Here is a 21,600-nt window from a genome sequence, read left to right on the forward strand (position 1 = left end):
GGTAGCCAGGAATCGAACCTGGGTTCCCCACACCGCGGGCGACTGCGCTAACCGGTCAACTAAAGGGTCTGACCCGTTAGCCATGGGCTAGCAAGTCTACACATGATCCAGTGGTTCTCAACCTTTTTGGGGTCCTGGACCCCCTGCGTATTTTTGATCTACCCTGAGGACCCCTCCACCTGATCTTGGGGGAGGGGAAACTGCATTTTAAATTGCATTATAGCATTTATTCACTCTTTGGGGCAAAAATAAGAGCTTTCAGTTGTAACTTAGATATAGTTAACAAAACAGAATTCTTATGCAGTAACTTTCAGATATATGTAACAAAACAGAATATGTATTCAGTAACTTTCAGATATATGTAACAAAACAGAATATGTATTCAGTAACTTTCAGATATATGTAACAACAGAATTTTTATGCAGTAACTTTTAACAATGCAAACGGGAGCGAGATCTCTTATTAAAATACAGTAAATTACACTTGTGAAACAGATGTAATTAGAGAAAAAAGTCCTGTTACCCTTTATAGTTTAGGTAGATAAAGGTCTCACTCACATTTGAGTAAAATAATCCTATTTCTATAAATGTCATAGGATCTTTTTTTTTTTAAAGATATTTTATTTTCACGGACCCCTTGCAATTACACCACGGACCACTAGGGGTCCGCGGACCCCCGGTTGAGAAACACTACACGGTTGACTGGTTAGCGAAGTCGCCCGCGGTGCGGGGAACCCAGGTTCGATTCCCGGCTGCCACCTAGCCAAGGGCTAGCGAGTCTACACATCCGTGGTCATTACACCGTTACCGTTACTTAAAACTGTGAGTGCTGTTAGCTTTTCCCAAGAATGTGCTTCGAATTAAAGACGCCACAGCAATCTGTTGTTAGCTTACTGGGCCTGAAGTAAAAGACCACGTGAAACAAACAAATGAGCAACTAAGCTTAAATTTGCCAAAAGATTGAATCAACAGTTAAAGTGTTTGGGCATCCTCCCTAATTCTGGCTAGAATAATACAAGATAAAGCATTTTTGGTTAGGTTTTAAATTAAAAATTTTTTATGAGGGGTCATTTTCAATCATATACATATATATATATATATATATATATATATATATATATATATATATATATATATATATATATATATATGAAATGTGCCCCCCTCCTAATTATATTAATTTAATGTCTCAGTTCAGAAGTTGTGGCTCTTTCTGTATGTTTGGCACTGCGCTTAACTCTGTAGCAGCAAGCTAAAGGTTTTGTATGAGGAGACCAAAAGATATGCATAATATACTTCATGTCCACACTGTAAAATTATGGTAACCTTGGTACTCTACATGTAGACTGTTGTGTATCAGAACCACATTTCTTGTGTTTGTACACGTGCATCTATATCCGTCTATCCTGTAGATACCTTTAAACTGCAAACCCTCAGTGTCGACCAGGAAGTAGCCTAGATTTCCACGTATTTTATGCAGTGTTTGCTTTATCGTGCTGGATATATGAAAACAATAATCTTGTCAGTTCTAAATTGACCAGAGAACCGTAGGATGCTCTATCTAAGCCTGGCACAAAATATAATGTATATAAATGGCGTAATGTATTCATGAATGCAGACTCCAACACATAATGATTGTAGAGGTGTTATCAGAATCTGACATTTACTTGCGTTAGATATCGTAAATGTGTTGCTTACGTCTTGTGTGAGAACAAATGCACCTTAATGTTTATCGGTATTCCCCCCCATTCATTTCAGAGGGAGTGTTGAAAGGCTTTTCAGAAATGAGTGGTCCTATTTTTTGAAGTGGCTCCGAGTGAAGATTGAAATCCATCACAGAACTACATTTGAACAACTGAGCATCTATATTGCCCCCATGCCTTTGTTTTTAATTCCTCCGAAGACTGTCATTTAAATCGTAAAAATGCATTAACTTTTTGTTTACAAAGCATCATGGATGTATTTTGTTGATTGTTGATTTGCCAAATGCACGTTGTGTATCACTGAAAACGTGCGTTATTTGCTGAATGTGACTTCCTTTCATTTCCACTGAGCTGTTCGATGAGAACATGTGTGTAGTAATGTCTCCATCCGTCAGGTTCTTCTTCCTTCTGTCTTATATTATTTTATCCTTGTTAGTGCAAAACTAGTATTAAATGAAGTTGCTTACTGTTCTTCTGGTTTGTCTTTTAGGATCTGTGCAATAAAAAAGTATTTAAGTTTTGTATTTTGTCCACCGAGAGGTCTACGGATGTCATAGATGTATAAATATCTTTTAATATACAACTTCTAATGTTACATAATACTGAAAATAAAATGGAATGATCAAATTACAAATCTGAGTTATTTCTTTTCAATGAAATGCATTGGTGAAACTTGTCAGCGTCGTTCAAATCGCAAAGGGTCTGAGACCCAGAAATCAGACCCTGAGGTGCCCCGTTTTTGTCTTTATGTTGATCATTTTGGGCAACACTATGCATTTTCAGCAATCACGAATTAATAGTGTTTCTGTATACTCACCAATACTGTTGTGCGTTAGCAGGATGTTGGTAAACACTGCAGGGCATTTATTTTAAGCTGATAGATGAAAATGTCTGAAAGAAAAATTGACTAAATTTTTTTTGGTCGTTCTGTTTTGGCTGTATTGCAGCTGTAATCGGTGTAATTCAAACCCTGGTTGTCACATCACAGCTGTTGGCTGTGGCCCTGTTTGCTGGATTTCAAGAGCAGTTCAGTTCTTCAGGTTCAATTCTTTATACGTTTTTCTTAACACATCTCACCTCTCGGCCAAAACAGCCACGGTTACAGAATCAGTTTCTACTGCTATGCAGATGACACTTCACTTTTACTCGTGAAGTCAGTGGAATCAGAAGATCAATCCGAATTTAGAAATTTAGTGGCATGGGGCGTACGGGTAGTGCAGCGGTCTAGTCTTTTGCCTACCAACACGAGGATTGCCGGTTTGAATCCCCGCGTTACCTCCGGCTTGGTCCGGCGTTCCTACAGACACAATTGACCATGTATGCAGGCGGGAAGCCGGATGTGGGTATGTGTCCTGGTCGCTGCACTAGCGCCTCCTCTGGTCGGTTGGGGCGCATTTTCGGGGGGAGGGGGGACTGGGGGGAATAGCATGATCTTCCCACGCGCTACGCCCCCCTGGTGAAACCTCACTGTCAAATGAAAAGAAGCGGCTGGCGACGCCGCATATATCGAAGGAGGCATATGGTAGTCTGCAGCCTTCGCCGAATTGGCAGAGGCGGTGGAGCAGCGACCAAGAAGAGTGGGGGTAATTAGATGGGTACAATTGGGGAGAACAGGGGGGGGGGGCTCTGCTGATGCCAAGACCCTTATTCATACATTAGACAGAGAAGATGGATGGTCTATATACTTCAGACTGGAGCAGTCCACACTGCTACACCACTACCTCAGCAGCCATGTATGCCAACCCATGCACACCTGGAGGGTTGTCCATACACTTAGAGAGCGCCAAAAGGTAAGGCACCTTCTGAGCTGATGTCCTCAACTACATCTTCATACATCAAGAGGAGGGACATCTCCACGGGATTAAATGCCAAGGTCCCCCCACGTGACATAAGGACTGGAGAAGCCCATCGGATGAGCAGTGAAGTGTTTCCAAGTCTACAGCAGCAAGTCCAGTTGAGTGTTTTCTTACTTCATTTTTGGATCTTGAACTTCACTCCTATTAAACCGTGTTGATCTACATCCCTGACAATCTCATATATCTGGAGACCCTGGAGCTTGGGAAATTACATTTACTCCATACATGATGTACAGCTTTTCAGTTATAAAAAAACTGCTCTCAACAGTTTTAGCTTGTCTGGAACATGTCAGCTCTTGGGTTTGCAATATTGCAGCTTTGTCTGGGGCTGAACATCCTCCTGCTTGAGCTCCTCTACAGGCATATGAATTATGTAACTGTGTGTCTAGATTCAGTTATCTACTTCTGAAAGCTAGATAATTCAGTGATTCTGGAAGGAGCGGCAGCAGTTAAGGTCAATATCTTGTTCTTGGAGACGTTATAGAGTTAGCAAATCCTGAATGTGTCATTTGTATTGTGCCTCTTTTACCAACCGGGGGCGCTCCTGTGCCATGTGCAAACTTGACTTTGAACAAATCAGTGTGTATCAACCTCTTTGTTCAGTTGAGAGACAGTAAAGTAAGAGGTACACTTTAATCTCTGCAGAAATATTTTCAAAATTAAAATGAGTCAGAGTAAGATTCGGTTTTGATTGAGGTCAATGGTCACTCACTGAATCCACATGGATTATTTCTTGTTCTTGGAAGTTCAGCCAGTCTATCAGGGCCAACACAATCACCCGTACCATGTGCAATTAAGAGAGTGTTTTCCGCCTGACATGCCCTGGATAGTGGGAGGATACCTAAGCTCTTATTCTGACACAGAAGAAACCCACGTGAATATTAAAACTGCACACAACGGCCTCCTGCTGTGGAGCAACAATGAGCACTAAGCCACCATGCTGCCAAATTAAACCTGCAGGGGTTGGAAGCGTTAGTGGTGTGATGTGCATTTGTTAAAAGGGGGGGATGTGTATTGGGTTTGGATAATGATTGTATTGATTTGATGCTCGTGGTTTGAGTCAGCAGATTTTAGTTCAACATGTGTTGGCACTTTTCACAATTGGTGATTATTTGATTTTTTAAAATTTATCACTTCCTGTTTACGTTTCAGCATCTGCTACAATAATCACATTTCCTCCAGCTGATCCAACGCCAGCTCTCCCAGCCTGACACCCTCGACACACCTCCCCGCACTCCACACGATGACACCAAAAACACTACGGCTAGCCCATGCAGACCGGCAGCCTGCCCCGCTTCCATAGAACCAATGGGCTAGCAGTTAGCTTAGCCTGCCCCGATTCCATAGAACCAATGGGCTAGCAGTTAGCTTAGCCTGCACCGCTTCCATAGAACCAATGGGCTAGCAGTTAGCTTAGCCTGCCCTGATTCCATAGAACCAATGGGCTAGCAGTTAGCTTAGCCTGCCCCGCTTCCATAGAACCAATGGGCTAGCAGTTAGCTTAGCCTGCCCTGATTCCGCGTCCTGTCAGACTGCCCTCGGTGTTATAGGGCGCGGCTCCGGGCAGGGCCGTGGTGCCTGGGCCCACAGGAGGCAACAGACCAAGCTCTCCCAGCCAATCTAGCACCAGCTCCCCCAGCCGTCAAACGAAGACAAAACTTAGACGCAGACGTGGGCAAAGACACTCCATGGACGGTACTGGGTGAGGCCACCGCGAATGTGAATTCGCGCCGCCATCTTCCCACACCGGAAGCAGAATCATAACTTCTTAATCTTATTTCTGACAATATCTTTCACATCAAGACACTGGCGCTACATTAGGTTTGTTTTAATGTCACAAACTCACCTTTGTTTCACAGGAACTTGTTAAAGGTGTCCCCGTCCCTGATCCCTGTTTGCCATGGCCGTCAGACTGCTCTGCACAGGGCTGCAGACTCCGCCTATCCTCAGGACAGGAGGGGTAGGGCATTGTTAACAGCCATTTGATAAGTACTGGTTCCCAGATCTCGTGCATCAACAGTAATTGTCATCTTGGAGGAGGTTTTGGCCTTTTCATGGTGTAAATTAAACGTTTGACTATAATAAGTTCTACAGTTTGTTAATAAACACTGACATTTCAGTTTTGCTTATCTTTCCCAGAGTTTAGGACCTGGTCTCTGCAAGACATTCCTACTGACATGGAGATCCCTGCGCTGCCCTCCCAGTTTGACAGTCAGAAAGATGTCCCATGTGACTTTAAGGAATATCAAATACACAACACGAGTCTCAAGAGACTCTTCCTATTCTAACTGGCTGCCTTTTTGCCGTCAGACATTGGTAAGAAGATGTCTTGCTTTGGTTGGGTTTGATTTTAGGTAGTATTTAATTACTGTTTAACTGTGCCCCTGTCGACTGCGTTCACTTTATTACATCATCTGCAAATGTCTGTGAATGTTCTCATTCATCCAGGTCATGGATATCCAAAGGAATTGAATCAAGTGCAGATGGACTTGGTTATATATCCGTGAAGACGTTTCGCCTCTCATCCAAGAGGCTTCATCATCGGAACACAAAAGAGCCTTTGACATCAATAGCTCTGATAACGACTCCAAAGAGGATAAATATCTGAGTCTCATCACCAGCCAGTCAGACTAGCTTGGTCTAGTCAGAAAGGCACGAACCGAGGAAGCCTCTTGGCTGAGAGGCGGAACGGCTTCACGGATATATACCAAGTCCAGTTGCACTTGATTTAACTCCTTTGGATTATCTGCAAACTTCTTCGTAGAACTTGGGGGACTGAACCTGGGTCGGCCTGACGACATACAGATGCAGGATATGTCACTGCATAAACCAAAATCCTGATAGGTAAATTCATCTTGTCTTAACGGCGGCACAGTGTCGCAGTGGTCAGCGCGGTTGCCTCACAGCAAGAGGGTCCTGGGTTCGAGACCCGGGCTAGTCCAACCTTAGGGGGTCGTCCCGGGTCGTCCTCTGTGTGGAGTTTGCATGTTCTCCCCGTGTCTGCGTGGGTTTCCTCCGGGTGCTCCGGTTTCCTCCCACAGTCCAAAGACATGTAGGTCAGGTGACTCGGCCGTACTAAACTGTCCCTAGGAGTGACTGTGTGTGTGATGGCCCTGTGGTGGCCTGGCGGCCTGTCCAGGGTGTCTCCCCGCCTGCCGTCCAGTGACTGCTGGGATAGGCTCCAGCATCCCCGCGACCCTGAGGGCAGCATAAGCGGTTCGGATAATGGACAGATGCTATCATAACACATTATATATTTGTTATGTGTGAGATCATTTCTTTTACAAAGACTACAAAGCTGTTAATATACTATACAGCATGATAGAAAGTAAAGAGGCAATAGATAAAAAGCTTTTTTTTTTAAAAGGTTCTTGATACTGGACCAGATCCTGCACGAGCCCTGCCCTGTTGGGTGTGTTGCACTGAGACCAGATAAACAGGCCTGGTGCAAAATTACCATCCGTGTCCATTCAGGAGCAGAGCTGTTTGCAGGAAGTCCCTCATTGTTGCCAGGTGGGCTGAGTCTTCACAGTATGAAGCCTCCCTCCAGACCGGGTGGGGGGGGGGGGGGTGCTTGGATGATAAGTCAACGCATGACTTGCAAAAATACACTTATTTGCATATCCTTCTGATTATGGATGTTAACAGTAAGGTTTAACCAAGTCCATATCCACGCTTATCTCAAGAAGGCTAATGGATCCGTTTATTTGCTGCACGCGGGCGTGTCTTCTGTACCTTTCCTGAGAGGCACACGTGGTGATGGGCTGTTTTTATTGTTATTGTTTTATTTCTTTTCAGGTTTACAGCGAAGGAAATGTGACATGCGGAGGTACATCCCTGTTTAGTATCGAGCTATGGTGTACATAACCCTATGACACGGACGTACTCTGGGGGGAAAGAAACGACTGGACATTTCTGTTAACTTGAAGACATATATGTTTTTTTTTCCATGGAGGTTGAAAATCACATCAGTATCCCTCCAAAACCCCCAGCAGCACCGCCGTCCCCAGCACGGTGGCGCAGTGGTTAGCGCGGTCGCCTCACAGCAAGAAGGCCCTGGGTTCGAGCCCCGGGTTAGTCCTACCTTTGGGGTCGTCCCGGGTCGTCCTCTGTGTGGAGTTTGCATGTTCTCCTCGTGTCTGCGCGGGTTTCCTTCCTCCCACAGTCCAAAGACCTGTAGGTCAGGTGACTCGGCCGGACTACATTGTCCCTAGGTGTGAATGTGTGTGTGTGTGATGGCCTGGCGGCCTCTCCAGGGCGTCTCCCCGCCTGCCGCCCAATGACTGCTGGGATAGGCTCCAGCATCCTCGCGACCCCAATTGGGATATGTGACTTGGATAATGGATGGATGGATGGATGGATGGATGGATGGATGGATGGACTGACCATCCCCCAGACTCCATTCCCTTGCTGCCATCTTTCATCACTGTGGCTCCAGAAACACTGGCATGGTCCCACGTGCCTCCTAAACCACACCTCTCTACAGCCCAGCATCCACTGCCCTGACGTCCCTTGTGGATGAGGACAGTTATGAATAATACATCGAGAGACCTGCAAAACAAGGGACAAGGGCAGACAGCTGGAGGAGCTAGAGCGAGGTGTGCAGGGGGGTGAATGTGTGTTGTGAAGCAGAGATACTGGACGTTTGTTGCCGGGCAACCCCGGTGGCGTTGGCTTGCTTTCATCAAGTGGAAGGTAAAGACTGGGAAGGCTATTTGTAGAGCGGTAATACGTTTTACAAAGAAGGATCGATACAAACCACCGTGTGTCCTGCAGAGGAGGCCGTCGATGGGACGCAGAGTTTCGACCGAAGTGAGTCACGGCCACCGAGAATGAGAACATGGAGCGCACAACATCGGTGCCTTTCTGTAACGAGAAGCCTTATCGTGCAGCATGAACCACGGAGCGGCCTATAAAGCACTTCCTGTTGAGGGGCGCAAGCAGCCAGAACAGCCCTACGCTGCACAAAATGAAGCTCAAGAAAGTCAAAAAGGCCTTTACTCTAGGAAATTAATCTACTTTCTTGCCCCAAAAAGAAAAAAAATAATCTCGTCGTGCATTTTTTGTGTAAGAAAACTTCCATGGTAGTTGCTTCTAACAAGCCAAACGTGCCTATTTTAAGGATTTTGGTTAGATGTGTTGTCTCGTTTTAAGTTTTTCAGTGGCTGGAGCTTTGTGCTCGAGTTCTCCCCAAGAAAACGTTGCTCGCCCACTGGCAGATCATGTTGCTTGAAACAAGAGACTTCTACCACATCAGAGTAAAGGTGGCTTCTTTCTAGTGGTGTAGATGTGATGTACTTCCAGGCAGCACCGTTGCCTCACAGCAAGAAGGTCCTGGGTTCGAACCCCAGGCCGTCCCAGGTCCTTTCTGTGTGGAGTTGTCATGTTCTCCACGTGTCTACGGTGGGTTTCCTTCGGGTGCTCCGGTTTCCTCCCACCATCAAAAAGACATGCATGTTAGGGTTAATACTCCTGCCTGTGCTCCTGAGCAAGGCAATGGAAAGAAGAACTGGAGCTGGTCCCCGGGTGCTGCAGCTGCCCACTGCTCCTATACAACAGGATGGGTTACATGCTGAATACGAATTCCTTGTGAGAATAATTTCCTGTTTTACATCCTCTACAGGATGTAAAACAGGAAACATGAAAGAAATCATAATAATGATAATCATCATCATCGTCATCATCATCATCATCATCATCATTATATGTATATAGCGCTTTTCTAGACCCCAAAGTGCTTCACATTGAAGGGGGTGACTCACTTCAACCACCACCAATGTGCAGCACCACCTGGGTGATGCACGGCAGCCATTTTGCACCAGAACGCTCACCACACATCAGCTCGAGGTGGAGGAATCGATTCAGTTACATGGGGGGCTGATTAAGGGGCCAGATGGAGAGAGGTTGGACATTTTGCCAGGTTGGTTTTCCGGTAAGTGCCCTGGGATCTTTAATGACCACAATGAGTCAGGACCTCGGTTTAACGTCTCATCCGAAGGACGGCACAGTGTCCCGTCACCGCACTGGGGCATTTGGATTTGATATTTGTCGTTATTATTAGGACCAGGGGGAAGACTGCCCCTTACTGGCCCACCAACCCCACTTCCAGACAGCAACTCATTTTCCCGAAAGGTCTCTCATCCAAGTACTGGCCTGCCCCTTACTGGCCCACCAACCCCACTTCCAGACAGCAACTGATTTTCCCGAAAGGTCTCTCATCCAAGTACTGGCCTGCCCCTTACTGGCCCACCAACCCCACTTCCAGACAGCAACTGATTTTCCCGAAAGGTCTCTCATCCAAGTACTAGCCAAGCCCACACCTGCTTAGCTTCCGTCATTTGGCAGAGCCAGGGTACATGTTGGTATGGCTGCCGGCACTGGCTTTCCTTTCATTTCCTTTTTTTTTTAATAGCCAAATTAGAACCAGAACAAAATATCCCGGACGAACAACACTGCTATGACTTCTTAACTTTTTAACCCTTCTGTTGCCTTGCGGGGCAAAAAGGCCCATAACAGTTGTTAAGAGCAGAGAAAAAAACCCTAAATGATCTTTTTTTAACCTGAAATTTGATGACTTTCCCCGGAGTGACCCCCAACATTAGAAAAGGTGACTTTTTGTTCATTGTTTTTTGTGCATATTTCCATGAAAGCTGTACCCCACTAGGGTACTGAGACTGTCTTAGGGTCATGTTTGACCCTGAGACATGTGTGCGTCGTGTGTGACCCTATAAAAACGAGTGGCGTCCGCTGACTAAACGCAGTCTGTGAAGAGGCAAAACCCGGATAGGCCCACCGTTGGTGATGAAGGACGGGTTGCTTCTCCGTGCAAAATAGACTTGGGGTTTAAAATGAAATGAAGTTGCTTTAATTTGGTGGTCTAATGGAGGCGGCTCACAAATGACCCTTAAGACGAGGGCGGTGTACAGGATGTGTTGTCACTTGAATCTGACAGTTCGTTTCTCTGGTGTTTGTCCTCCCGTCCGGCGAAAAGACGGTCCCTAGAGGACAGCATCAGCAGGGTGTGTTGGTGGTCTGCCTGCCGTGGCTGAGATGCATGGAGGGGAACATGATGTATAGAGGACCCTGGGCGTAGGACGCCTTCATGAAGGCCCTGCAGCAGTGAGCTTGGCTGCTTGAGGAAAGCTGGCACTGCTGTTGTTGTGCCCATATCTCAACACAACGTTGTACCCAGAGACAGTCTCCCCGCTGACTCCTGGTGTATTTCCTGCATGAATACGAGTCACGCTGCAGCAGCTTCCAGTAACAGCGAGCCGGAGCACTAATAAAACCTTAATGACACCAAATTACTTTTGTTTTGTTTCGGGGGGGGGGGGGCCGGAGTAGAGCCGGGCTGGAGAAGTCGGTAAGGCGAGCCCGCCGACAGCCTCTGACACAGTTCCTCTGGATAGATACGATTTGAGACATGGACAAATCCACTTTGGCCCGTATTAACTTCTGTTGCTGGACCCGGTTCAAGTACATTCTGTTACTTGGGGCGCCGCCAGGTCACAGTCCAGCTCTCCCAGCTCAAGTTGCCATTAATGCTCCTGGCCCGGCGTTCGCACACACAGGCCGGCCAGTCCTATAACACAGGAGGGAGGGAGGGGGGGGAGGGAGGGAGGGAGGGAGGGACAGTCCTCCACCCTGTCTCACGGTGGAAAACAACACAAAGATGTGGCTTTCAGCACAGAAGATGCAGAACGCCGGCGTGACTTCTGCTACACAGCGGCGTCCTGCTCTCCCCGTGTCCCGGAGGAGCTTGCAGGCCGCTTCCCCCCAAAACGTTCAAAATGCACAAAGCAACAACGACAAGACTGACGGCTCACGCCGGTACATCTGTTTGGCGTTGTGTCGGGTTTCTGTCTCAGCAAAGATTTCAGCTTCTGCTTGCTTGTCCTTTCTTTTGAGCAAACAGTTCAACAATCTGCAATGAAGATAGATGATAAAATGTATATAAATGAAGATATAGATAAAGAATGATCTTTTATAAATGCAGATAATAAAGTGCTATGTAAATGTAATCATTATTATTATTGTTATTATTAATCTGCCAAAAAAAAACTATACTTAAGGAAACCAGCGGTATTTTTCTGTAGATTTAGTGACTGAAATAATGAATAGATTCTAGATTTGATTGATTTAGCTGATCAAAGATAAACCACTTCATCTCAGGTGTAATAGGTATGACGCTGCATCGAGCTTGGTGGGTTTTGCGACTCTGTTACCTGTACCTGACTGTTCCAGAGAGAGACCGAGACCGGGGGGTGGGGGGGGGGTCGGGGTGGTGGAAAGACTAGAGTCCACTCGCTAGTCTCCTATATCAACAGAGGAACACAGAGCAAAATGATTATTCACGTTCCCTCTACCGGCTGCTCTGCCAGTGTACAGAGACGTGTGAGGCAGCGATGAGGAATCAAGTAGCGTAACGCTGACCTGGGCCTCGGCGACGTTGAGAGGGAACGATTGAAGAGGAAAAGTAGGGCAGTAGACGGGACTGGGGGTTCAGGCCATAGGCTGAGCACCGATCAGGCCCTGATTCCTCTGCTTCAGGGGGTGGGTTGAACCACCACTGCAGGGGAAGCAGTTCACCAGGTAGCATTAGGGTGGTCTCTTACTAAGGCGGTCTGACACACTGGCAAAATGCAGCTTTTGCATTAACTGTGGTGCACAGTTTACATCTGGCTAGTGTTAGAAAAACGTCTGAAAATGGCTGCAGTGGTTATTTCATGGCAAGATGGACTTACAGTGACAGAATTTAATATTCCTCGGCGTATTGCGGCGCTCACCCCGTGGACCCACCACCCACAGGGATGAGTGTTGGGGTAGGGTGCAATGCAGGCTGATGGCAGGCAAAGGCGGGGACCGCAGCATGCCGACTTCCGGCGTCACATACTGGTCCAGGAGGACCAACTGGGAGGAGACCCCGGGGTGGACTCAGAACTCGCTGGAGGGACTACATGTCCATTCTGGCCTGGGAACGCCTTGGGATCCCCCAGGAGGCGCTGGAGGGTGTTGCTAGGGGAGAGGGACGTCTGGAGTGCCCTACTTAGCTTGCTGCCGCTGCGACCCGACCCCGGAGAAACGGCTGATGATGAGATATTTTAGATCTTTTTCAGGATGGACTGGGAGGTCCTGCTTCAATGTTTTTATTTTCCCTCGACAAGTTGTCTCATAGGGAATCCATAAGATGTGTCCCCCACACTTGCCTTTCCAAAAGCATCTCATTATTTCCAGGTTGGGCCTCATTCACGATGCAGTGTGCATGATGGAAATGTGCAAGCATGAGCCATCTCACTGTCATTTAGTGCAAGCCTACTGACATAACCCTTCTAATCATCACATAGGGAATACTGACACTTGTCAATTACAGCATTCTTGACGCTTGGAGAAGGAAAATTTGTGCGAGCTTGTAAAAGGCCAAGTCATGTGACGGGACAAACACTGTCATCCCCTTCAGCCCTTCACATGCTGTTATAGCATAGCATAGCATAGCATGTTATAACATAGGTTGTCAGACCTCATGTTAGCACTTCATATGATGGTCACGTTCACGCACAGTTTGGTTCTGGAGGAGCCTGACGATAATCACAACACCATAATTCCTTGTGCAACCCAAACTCTACATTTTGACGTAAGTGTCGAGCAGACGCAAGTGAAAGCTGACTGCACATAACAATATTTGATTCTCAGGAGCTTTTAGAGGCCTAGAACAGCAATATCTGCCTAATCTTCCGCAAAAGAAGAAAGTACCTGGACGGCATATAACGACTCAAACTGAGTTCTTCAATTCTTTATACTTACCACCGAGTGGCGAGCCAAATGAGTGTTGAGAAATTCATCCGTGTTATCCCCCGCCAATAGGCCGACATCTGGCCATGCTCACACGGAAAGCCCAAACCCAGACCCCGAGTGATATCCGGGCTGGTAGATCACTAGAAACCCGCTTTCATCCTGTTCTGTTTTGCATCCACAGCTTGGCTGGCAGTGTGAAGGATGGATCAGCACACGTGCAGCACTGAGGCGGTCCCGAGCTAACCAGAAAACCGTCGCTCCAAAGCCATTTCGATGGAGTTTTTCACACATGTTCAGCTCACGCCAACAGTTCAGGAGATCTTTTTCTTAAGCGGTCCTTCTTTTTGGAAACTACTTCGATTAAGAGAAACCAGATGCCATCTCCAAGGACAGATCAATGCAGTCAACCCACGAGACTGGTCGGACTTGCAAGGCCAGATATTGAGCTTTCATTGCGGTTCGTTTTGGCATAACAAAGTGTACGTGGGACAGGAGGTTTTACACAGGTCAGCACACTACCCAGCACACTACTGATCTTTTTACTTGTGCAGTTACACATCTGGCATGCCACTGATACAATGTAGTCCTCTTAGCAATATTGTTGCTGATTTCAAAAAAAAATTTTTTAATCCTTAATCTTAATCCTGTTGGTTTACAAGATAGACTTTCCAATATATTTGAACAGAAATTGCTACCCTGAGGACATCGTTTCCAGTTATGAGGGCTCTGGAGGCAAGAGGAGCAAGATATCAGGGTCACGTGGTCATAACGTCTTGGTGCGTGCTCAATAATCCAGGTTAGACTACCGGGGAAAGTTGAATCAGCTCATCTGGACACAGCGTTTACTGACAGAAACGCGTCATCACTCATCTAAGTGACCTCTTCAGTCCCAACTGACTGCAGGTATCCCCACCCTTACAAACAACACAGTGGCATAACGACCCAAACCAACGATCGGTTTCATATGCAAATATGGGGGTGACTATCCAAAGGAGTTGAATCAAGTGCAACTGGACGTGGTATATATCACGGATATATATACCAAGTCCAGTTCCACTTGATTCAACTCCTTTGGATAACCATGACCTGGGTGAATGAGAACATTCACAGACATGGGTGTAACTATAAGCTAGCGTCACAATGGCCATGTGTACTATTCACAGAGGGTTGGGGAATAGTTGCAACCACAGCATTTTAAGATGGTGACAGATGTACTCTTAGACCCCCCCCCCCCGCTGTAAGACATCCTCCACATGCCGTAAGTGTGGCTGCACCCATGACAGACAACAGGTTATTCCTACGTCCGTGATGGAGCAAGCAAGTACACTTTCGAGGTCAGGAGCCCCTCGCAGCCTCCAAGCTGGCTGGACCAGGACAGCTTCTGGGTGAACAATTGGACCCACTCATTCAGGCCCCTCAACCAAACACGGCTGGGAAAGAAATCGCTGGAATGTTGCTGGAGACTGACAACTCAGAGCTGCTACACGTGTTAGAGTCTCCTGAGTCTCTGCAGTCTAAGGTTGAGGAGGCAGTTGCTGTGCTGCAGGGCTCAGCGGGACAAGGAATGTCCTCCTAACAAGTAAAGAACCCCCTTTGGGGCACCACGCATCAAAGGGCCTGAATTAATGAATAAATAAATAAATAAATGAATGAATCTGGAGGAGGAAAAAGGAAAGTAAAATTTAGACGAGAAGAAAGGTTGTACATGGCATCTTCTTGTATGTGTAAATTCGTTAAGAGATGAGTTGCGCCACTCTGCTTTTGCAGAGATAAAGTCTTGAATTATTGCATCAAAAAAATAAAAGCCCCCCCCCACCCCACCCCCAACGATGGTCGTTCCCTCTTCTCATAGATGGCCTCTTTGACTCCCCGTTCAAACTAGCGGCCCTCCCTATCGAGGATGTGCACATCCTCGTCCTTGAAGGAGTAGCCGCTGGTCCGCAGATGGGTTTTAGACTGCCGGTAAAACATCATGTCCAGATGAGCTGATTCAACTTTCTGTGAAGTGGTCTTCACATTTTTTGCCTTTGCAACTGATATTTCGACACAAAATTTGAGAGAAAACATCGGTTTTCAATGCCATTCTTATACCAAACTACATTACTGCTTCAAAGTTCAAACTTTTTGATGAAACAGATGAAACAAATAATCGTCTGTGAATTTAAAATGAAATATACTTTAATTCTATGATTATTTCTGAGTAGAGGGCTGTCATTTGTGTAAAAGAGACATATTTAAACATATTAATTAGGAGCATTTTTAATTATTTTACTATTTGTTTTACTATTTTTATATTTTTACTTTTTATTTTACTTAAAATTAGTATAAAAATAAAATTATTCTAATAAATTATTTTTTAATTTTTTAATCAATTCAATTTTAATTGTTTAAATTTAATTAAATTTAATTTTTCAAAATTTCATTTAAAAAAATATATTATTATTTTACTATTTTACTATTTTACAAAATTGTCCCTCGGTGTGAATGTGTTGGCCCTGTGAGGGACTGGCGGCCTGTCCAGGGTGTCTCCCCACCTGCCGCCTAATGACTGCTGGGATAGGCTCCAGCATCCCGCGACCCCGATTAGGATAAGCGGCTTGGATAATGGATGGATGGATAAAATTATTTTATCTAAAAATTTTGCTTTTACAGTAACAGGTTGAGAAAAAATTCGTTTTTCAGAGGCCTCTCTTCTATCCATTTTTGAAATAATAAAATATGATGACGGAAATCACTCAGGTAAGTGATATTGTCCAGAGTTCTGTTGGGTTTCATACATTGTGTGCCGCACTGCGTACACGGTTCAGCTGATGAGCCCAGTGGAGACAGACACGTCAAGCTGCAGATATTCCCAGATTAAGGGCTTGTGAAGTAATCAGCTTGGTTGAGGCGAGTTTACCCCGTCGTTATACGAGCTTGCTCTGTTTGATAGACAGCAACCACTGGAAATATTTGAGAGCCAAAGATCTCCGTGGTAAATGCACATTGCATTCAATAAGTCTGCATGAAGTTGTTGCTCGGATGATGCTGGACTTCATGCTGCCTGCTTTCAAAGGAAAGACTGCAAGAGGCAAAACCTTGTCCCAACAGTGTTGCCTCCTCATGTATGGATTACTATAGATATGGACCAGCTGGTGGCAGGGCCTTTTTCCTATCGGGCCCAGTTCTTGTGGAATAACCTGCCTGCTGCCGTCAGACAGTCCGAGTCTGTTGAGTCCTTTAAATCCAAACTTAAAACTCATCTTTTTGCTTAGCTTCCAGTTAGTTGCCTTTAAGTTGAGTCCTTCACATCCTGTACTGTTTCTGTCTCGATGAATTTACCAACCACCGTTCTGCCGATGAGATTATAGAGTATAGATTATTGACTATTGCAAACTGGTCTATTCTCTCACATGTCTTTTGTCTCTCTCTGAATGATGTCTTCTCCTTTCTCTTCTTCTGTGTGTGTGAATGGTGCGGTGTGAGTCTCCCCTGTGTGCACATGCAGTCTGTCCTCCTCCCAGGTCTCCATGGTGATGGTGGTCACCACCTGGACGCTGCTTGGCATGCCCCTCATCACATTTTATTTTTATATATCTTATAAATCCATATAATTTTGTTATCCTGTTTCAATGTTGTATCCTTCTCTCACTAAGATGTGTGACAAATGTTTTTTTTTCTTGTCTGTTCTCCCACGTATGTGAATGGTGTGATGTGAGTCTCCCATGTGCATGTGTAGTCTGTCCTCCTGTCAGGTCTACATGGTGATGCTGGTCACGTGGTTCAGGTCCTGGGCTGTTCAACTGGTGTCTGGACACTGCTTGGCATCCTCCTCATCATATTCTTCAAAAATTGTGTAATTTCATTGTAATGCGGTCATCCTCTTCCAGTGTTGTGTTGTGCCAATTGTGTAAACACAACATCCATTGCACGTTGTCCGTCTTGAGGGAGAGATCCCTCCTCTGTTGCTCTTCCTGAGCTTTCTTCCTATTTTTTTCTCCCAGTTAAATGTCTTTTTAGGGAGTTGTTCCTTATCTGATGTGAGGGTCTAAGGACAGGATGTTGTGTTGCTGTAAAGCCCCCTGAGGCAAATTTGTAATTTGTGATAATGGGCTATACAAATAAAACTGACTTGACTTGATTTGATTTACTATTGAGCTGCTGAACAGAAGAAAGCCTAGAAGGAAACGGATTGTGTTTCAATACAATTATATATATTTTATACTATGTGCTGATCCATTCACACCATGGCAGGTTCCCTTGCGGTGCAATACTTGCAACCTTTACCTGAAAAAAACAAACGGAAAAAAACAAAAAATCAATGGGTGCGTCACCCATTGGTCCCAGGCAGTACAGCCATCTTTTTTATACCTTCTATAGTGACCAAAAGTCACCAGATCAGGAAACAGGAATCAGGAACACTTTTATTTTCATTTCATTTCATGCACTTGCGTACAATTTGTTCAATTTCCAGGAATCGTACGTCTCAGTTTATACCTCTTTGGGTCTGTTACCCAACTCAGCAACCATTAAGCATTTCTCTATACTTCGGGTGTGAGAATATGTAGCTGTGAATTATTGCCATGGTTACATTAGTAGTACAAGGAGGTCAGTGAGGAGCAATGACCCCTCATGGTTGAGTTGTGGACCATCCTGAAGAAGAAGCTGATGACTGCATAGAGCTGAATGGCACAGAAGATGGTAGAAAGAAGTGGACACCTTTCATTTCCAACCCCTTCGGCTTCACCAAACAACTGCTGGGACAGAAGCGCAGCAGGAGCTTGGGTTGCTTAAAGGAGGAACTCGACCGACACATCCACAACACCAACAGTGACCCTCAAACGCAGCAGCAGCTGGATCAATGCAACATCCTGATGGACCAACTACCAGCCGTCAATTAATTTGACATCAGGGAACCACTCCTGAAGGAGGTCCAGGACCTTGTGAAGACATCAAGCTTTACTTCAGCCCCCTGATGGATTGCAATCTAGTATAAGGTCTACAAGGACTGTTCTTTGCTACTCAAGATCCTGAAAGTCATGAGGAGTTGTGGAGAGGTGGCAAAGCAGTGGAGGTTGGCCAAAGGAGTCTGGATCCTTAAGGAAGATGATTCAACGAGAACCAGCCTGTTGGGGATCATCTCCTTGCTAAGTGTCGAAGGGAGGCAGCTGACCGACTTCCTCTGCAACAACAGCTACTTAGACACCTCAGTACAGAGGGGAGGCATGCTTGGGTTGCTGGGTTGTATTGAGCACACGGGAGTGGTGACCCAGCTCATCAGAGAAGCCTGGTAGAACAAGGGAGACCTGACAGTCCTCTGGCTTGACCAGGCCAATGTCTACAGTTCCACCCCCCCCCCCACAAGCTCGTCCAGACAACCATGTGCTGGGCCAAGTAGCAGATTGCATCCTGGACTATTACAACTAGTTCAGCATAACAATCTCAACAGGGTCAGTCACATCACAGTTGTACAGACTGGAGGTGGGGATCATCACAGGCTGTACCATTTGCATGATACTCTTCACCTTGGCAATCAACATGATCAACATGTCTGCCGAATCAGAGTGCCGAGGCCTTCAGACCAGGTCAGGGATGCATCAACAACCAACCAAGGCCTTCATGGACGGCCTCACAGTCACCACTGAGTCACACTGAGTCAGTGCCAGGAAGCAGGTGGAGCCTGCAGAGGCTGGAGAAGCTAATTTGATGGGCAAGGATGAACTTCAAGCTGGCAAAATCATGATCTGAAGAAGGGCAAAATCATGGACAAGTTCTGCTTCAGCATTGACGGCACAACCCCACCTGTCTCTGCTCACCAGAATGGTCAGCATGAGACAGCTGGGGGATGAGGTGGGAACAGGCCATGGACTGAAAATTGACATGGACTAAACTATGGTAAGTGAAACCTCAGTGCATCAAGTTCCTGGTCAAGGTGTATGGTCTCATTCCAGCCCAGCAAACATCTTCAGTTGTGGCAAAGTGGAGTCTCCCGATTGCCTGCAATGCCCAGGCAGAGGAACATTGGAGCACATCTTGAGCTTCTTTCCAAAGGCCCTAGGACAGGGCCAGTACACCTGGCACTGTTACCATGTGCTGAAACCCATCGTGGAAGCTATTAGCATGGGAACCAGCAACTGCAGATGACCATGCCCCACCATCCAGATGATCACCTTTGTGAAGATTGGTGAGCAACTGCAAGCAGAAGCCAAGAAGCCATCAGGATTCCTGCTGCTCAAGTCTAGCAGCTCTCTGCGAACAGTGAAAGGCAGCTGAAGGTCCCAGAGCACAGTTTCATGACTATCTTGAGGCCAGACATGGTCTCAGGGGTAACCAATTACATAGTTCTTTTGGAGCTGACAGTGCTGTGGGAGGACCATCTGGAGGAAGCTCGTGAGAGGAAGAGGGCCAAAAATGGCCAAAATCTTATCATCAAATGCTCTAAGCAGGGTTGGAAGGTGAGGTGCATCCCCACTGAGGTTGGCAGCAGAACTTTTGCGGGGCAGTCACTCTAAAAACCTTGAGCGGACTGGGATATACTGGAGAGAGGAGAAGAAGAACCATCAAGAACATCACAGAGGCAGCAGAGAAAGCCTCGAGATGGCTCTAGATCAGTAGAGGAGGTCCATGGGGAGGAGCAAATGCCACCTGAACACAAGCCATGGTCTGATCAACCATGGCTGGGTTTCCTGGATGAGGGTGTTCGATGATGAAAGATCTGAAACACCTGATGACCACAGGTTACATCATTGATGATGTGTTCAGGAGCATCTAGAGATGTGTTCTATCAATCACGTTTAAATAGAGCACACTTGTCTGTGAGAGGAATTCACCATGGGACACCTTTTCCTATGCCAGAGAAAGAATTTTTTTAAAAAGTAATGGGGTAAGTTTGATAACTGTTCTAAGTTCTATTGATAATTAATCGTTAAATTTCACAAAGTGACTGTTGCTTGTGAAAACTTCGTTGAAGCATGTGGTGAACAGAGCTCACCCCTTCTGCAAACCAGCAAACTAGCCCCCCCCCATCCCCAAACCAAACCAAGCTTGAAAAAGTCCCTTATTTTTGTATGTTTTCTCAGTCCATCCATCTGAGAACTCTCAAGAAATTACAATTAGTAAAGGCAAAAGCAAAAAAAGCGCATTGCAAATTCAATTCAACACTCAATTTGTCATTCTGATTGGCTGCCTGGCTATTTAGGCAGCAGATGGTACGGCAAATGAATAAAAACGTGATTTCAAGGTAGCACGATAGGTTAAAAAGTATGTCTCAAACAAAGGGATGGTAAAGATGTATGACTGGTTTATTATGTAATTTCATATTTATGACCATTTGAGCTTTTATGGGCTGTGTAAAACGAGACCAGTGTTATTTGTCTGACTTTGCAATGGTGCTCCACAATTAATTTATGCCCATTTACCTCACGTTTAGAACAGTCAAAAATATTTAAAACTTGTAAATCCATCCCCATGGCTATGCCAGTGCTGCACAATGATGTTCTTGACAGATGGTGCGCTTCTTACTCGCAGAGAATTTGTACCTAGCATCAAAGCTAAGAGTTTGACTGCCTTCTGTGCATTCAAACAGAATCTTCAGATCAACACATTTTCCCAGAGGCCTATACTCGGTTGTCTTGACTGTCGAGGTAACTGTGTTGCCAGTTCATCTCTTGACTGCTTGTTATAAATGAACCGAGTTTAAACTTACCACAACCTGCTTAACACACCACTGATGAAAAGAAGATATAACCGTGAAACTAGATTTCTGTCTGAATACAACCACAGGTAATATCTTTCATTGTGCTTTTATTACCATTATTTCTGTGAAAATAAAAACCTAATTTTGGGATAACATTTTTTCCTTGGGGGGGGGGGGTCTATTCCGTTGCCAACACGGGGATTGCCGGTTCGAATCCCCATGTTGGCCGGGTATCCCTATACACACAATTGGCCGTGTCTGCAGATGGGAAGCCAGATGTGGGTATGTGTCCTGGTCGCCGTACTAGCGCCTCCTCTGGTCGGTCGGCGCGCCTGTTTGGGGGAGGAGGGGGAACTGGGTTAGGGTTCACTGTCAGGTGAACTATCCAATCACTAGGAACCATTTTCCATCTCGCAGAGAGCTTTCAATTCTGGCAAACACACTAAACAAGATTCCACTTACAGAGCAAGGCTGTACCTACTTGCATCTAAGACATATTTAATTTTCCAGTTGCCTGGGTAACGTGGATTTCACAAACACAGGCTTCCGACTTGCCTGTAATTACACAACAGGCT

General features: G+C 45.8%; 1 protein-coding gene across 1 annotated transcript in view; it reads left to right on the top strand.

Moving 5' to 3' along the window:
- The window catches only part of mast4 (microtubule associated serine/threonine kinase family member 4), a 120,401-nt gene extending 101,778 nt beyond the window's left edge, over positions 1 to 18,623 (top strand). Inside the window, exons 29-30 of the mRNA XM_056290472.1 lie at positions 17,989 to 18,221; positions 18,321 to 18,623. Of these exons, the coding sequence (XP_056146447.1) occupies positions 17,989 to 18,221; positions 18,321 to 18,623 (536 nt within the window). The remainder of the gene's footprint in view (positions 1 to 17,988; positions 18,222 to 18,320) is intronic.
- Positions 18,624 to 21,600: the final 2,977 nt, after the last annotated feature.

The sequence above is a fragment of the Lampris incognitus genome, chromosome 12 (assembly GCF_029633865.1).
Source record: "Lampris incognitus isolate fLamInc1 chromosome 12, fLamInc1.hap2, whole genome shotgun sequence".
Classification (NCBI taxonomy): domain Eukaryota; kingdom Metazoa; phylum Chordata; class Actinopteri; order Lampriformes; family Lampridae; genus Lampris; species Lampris incognitus.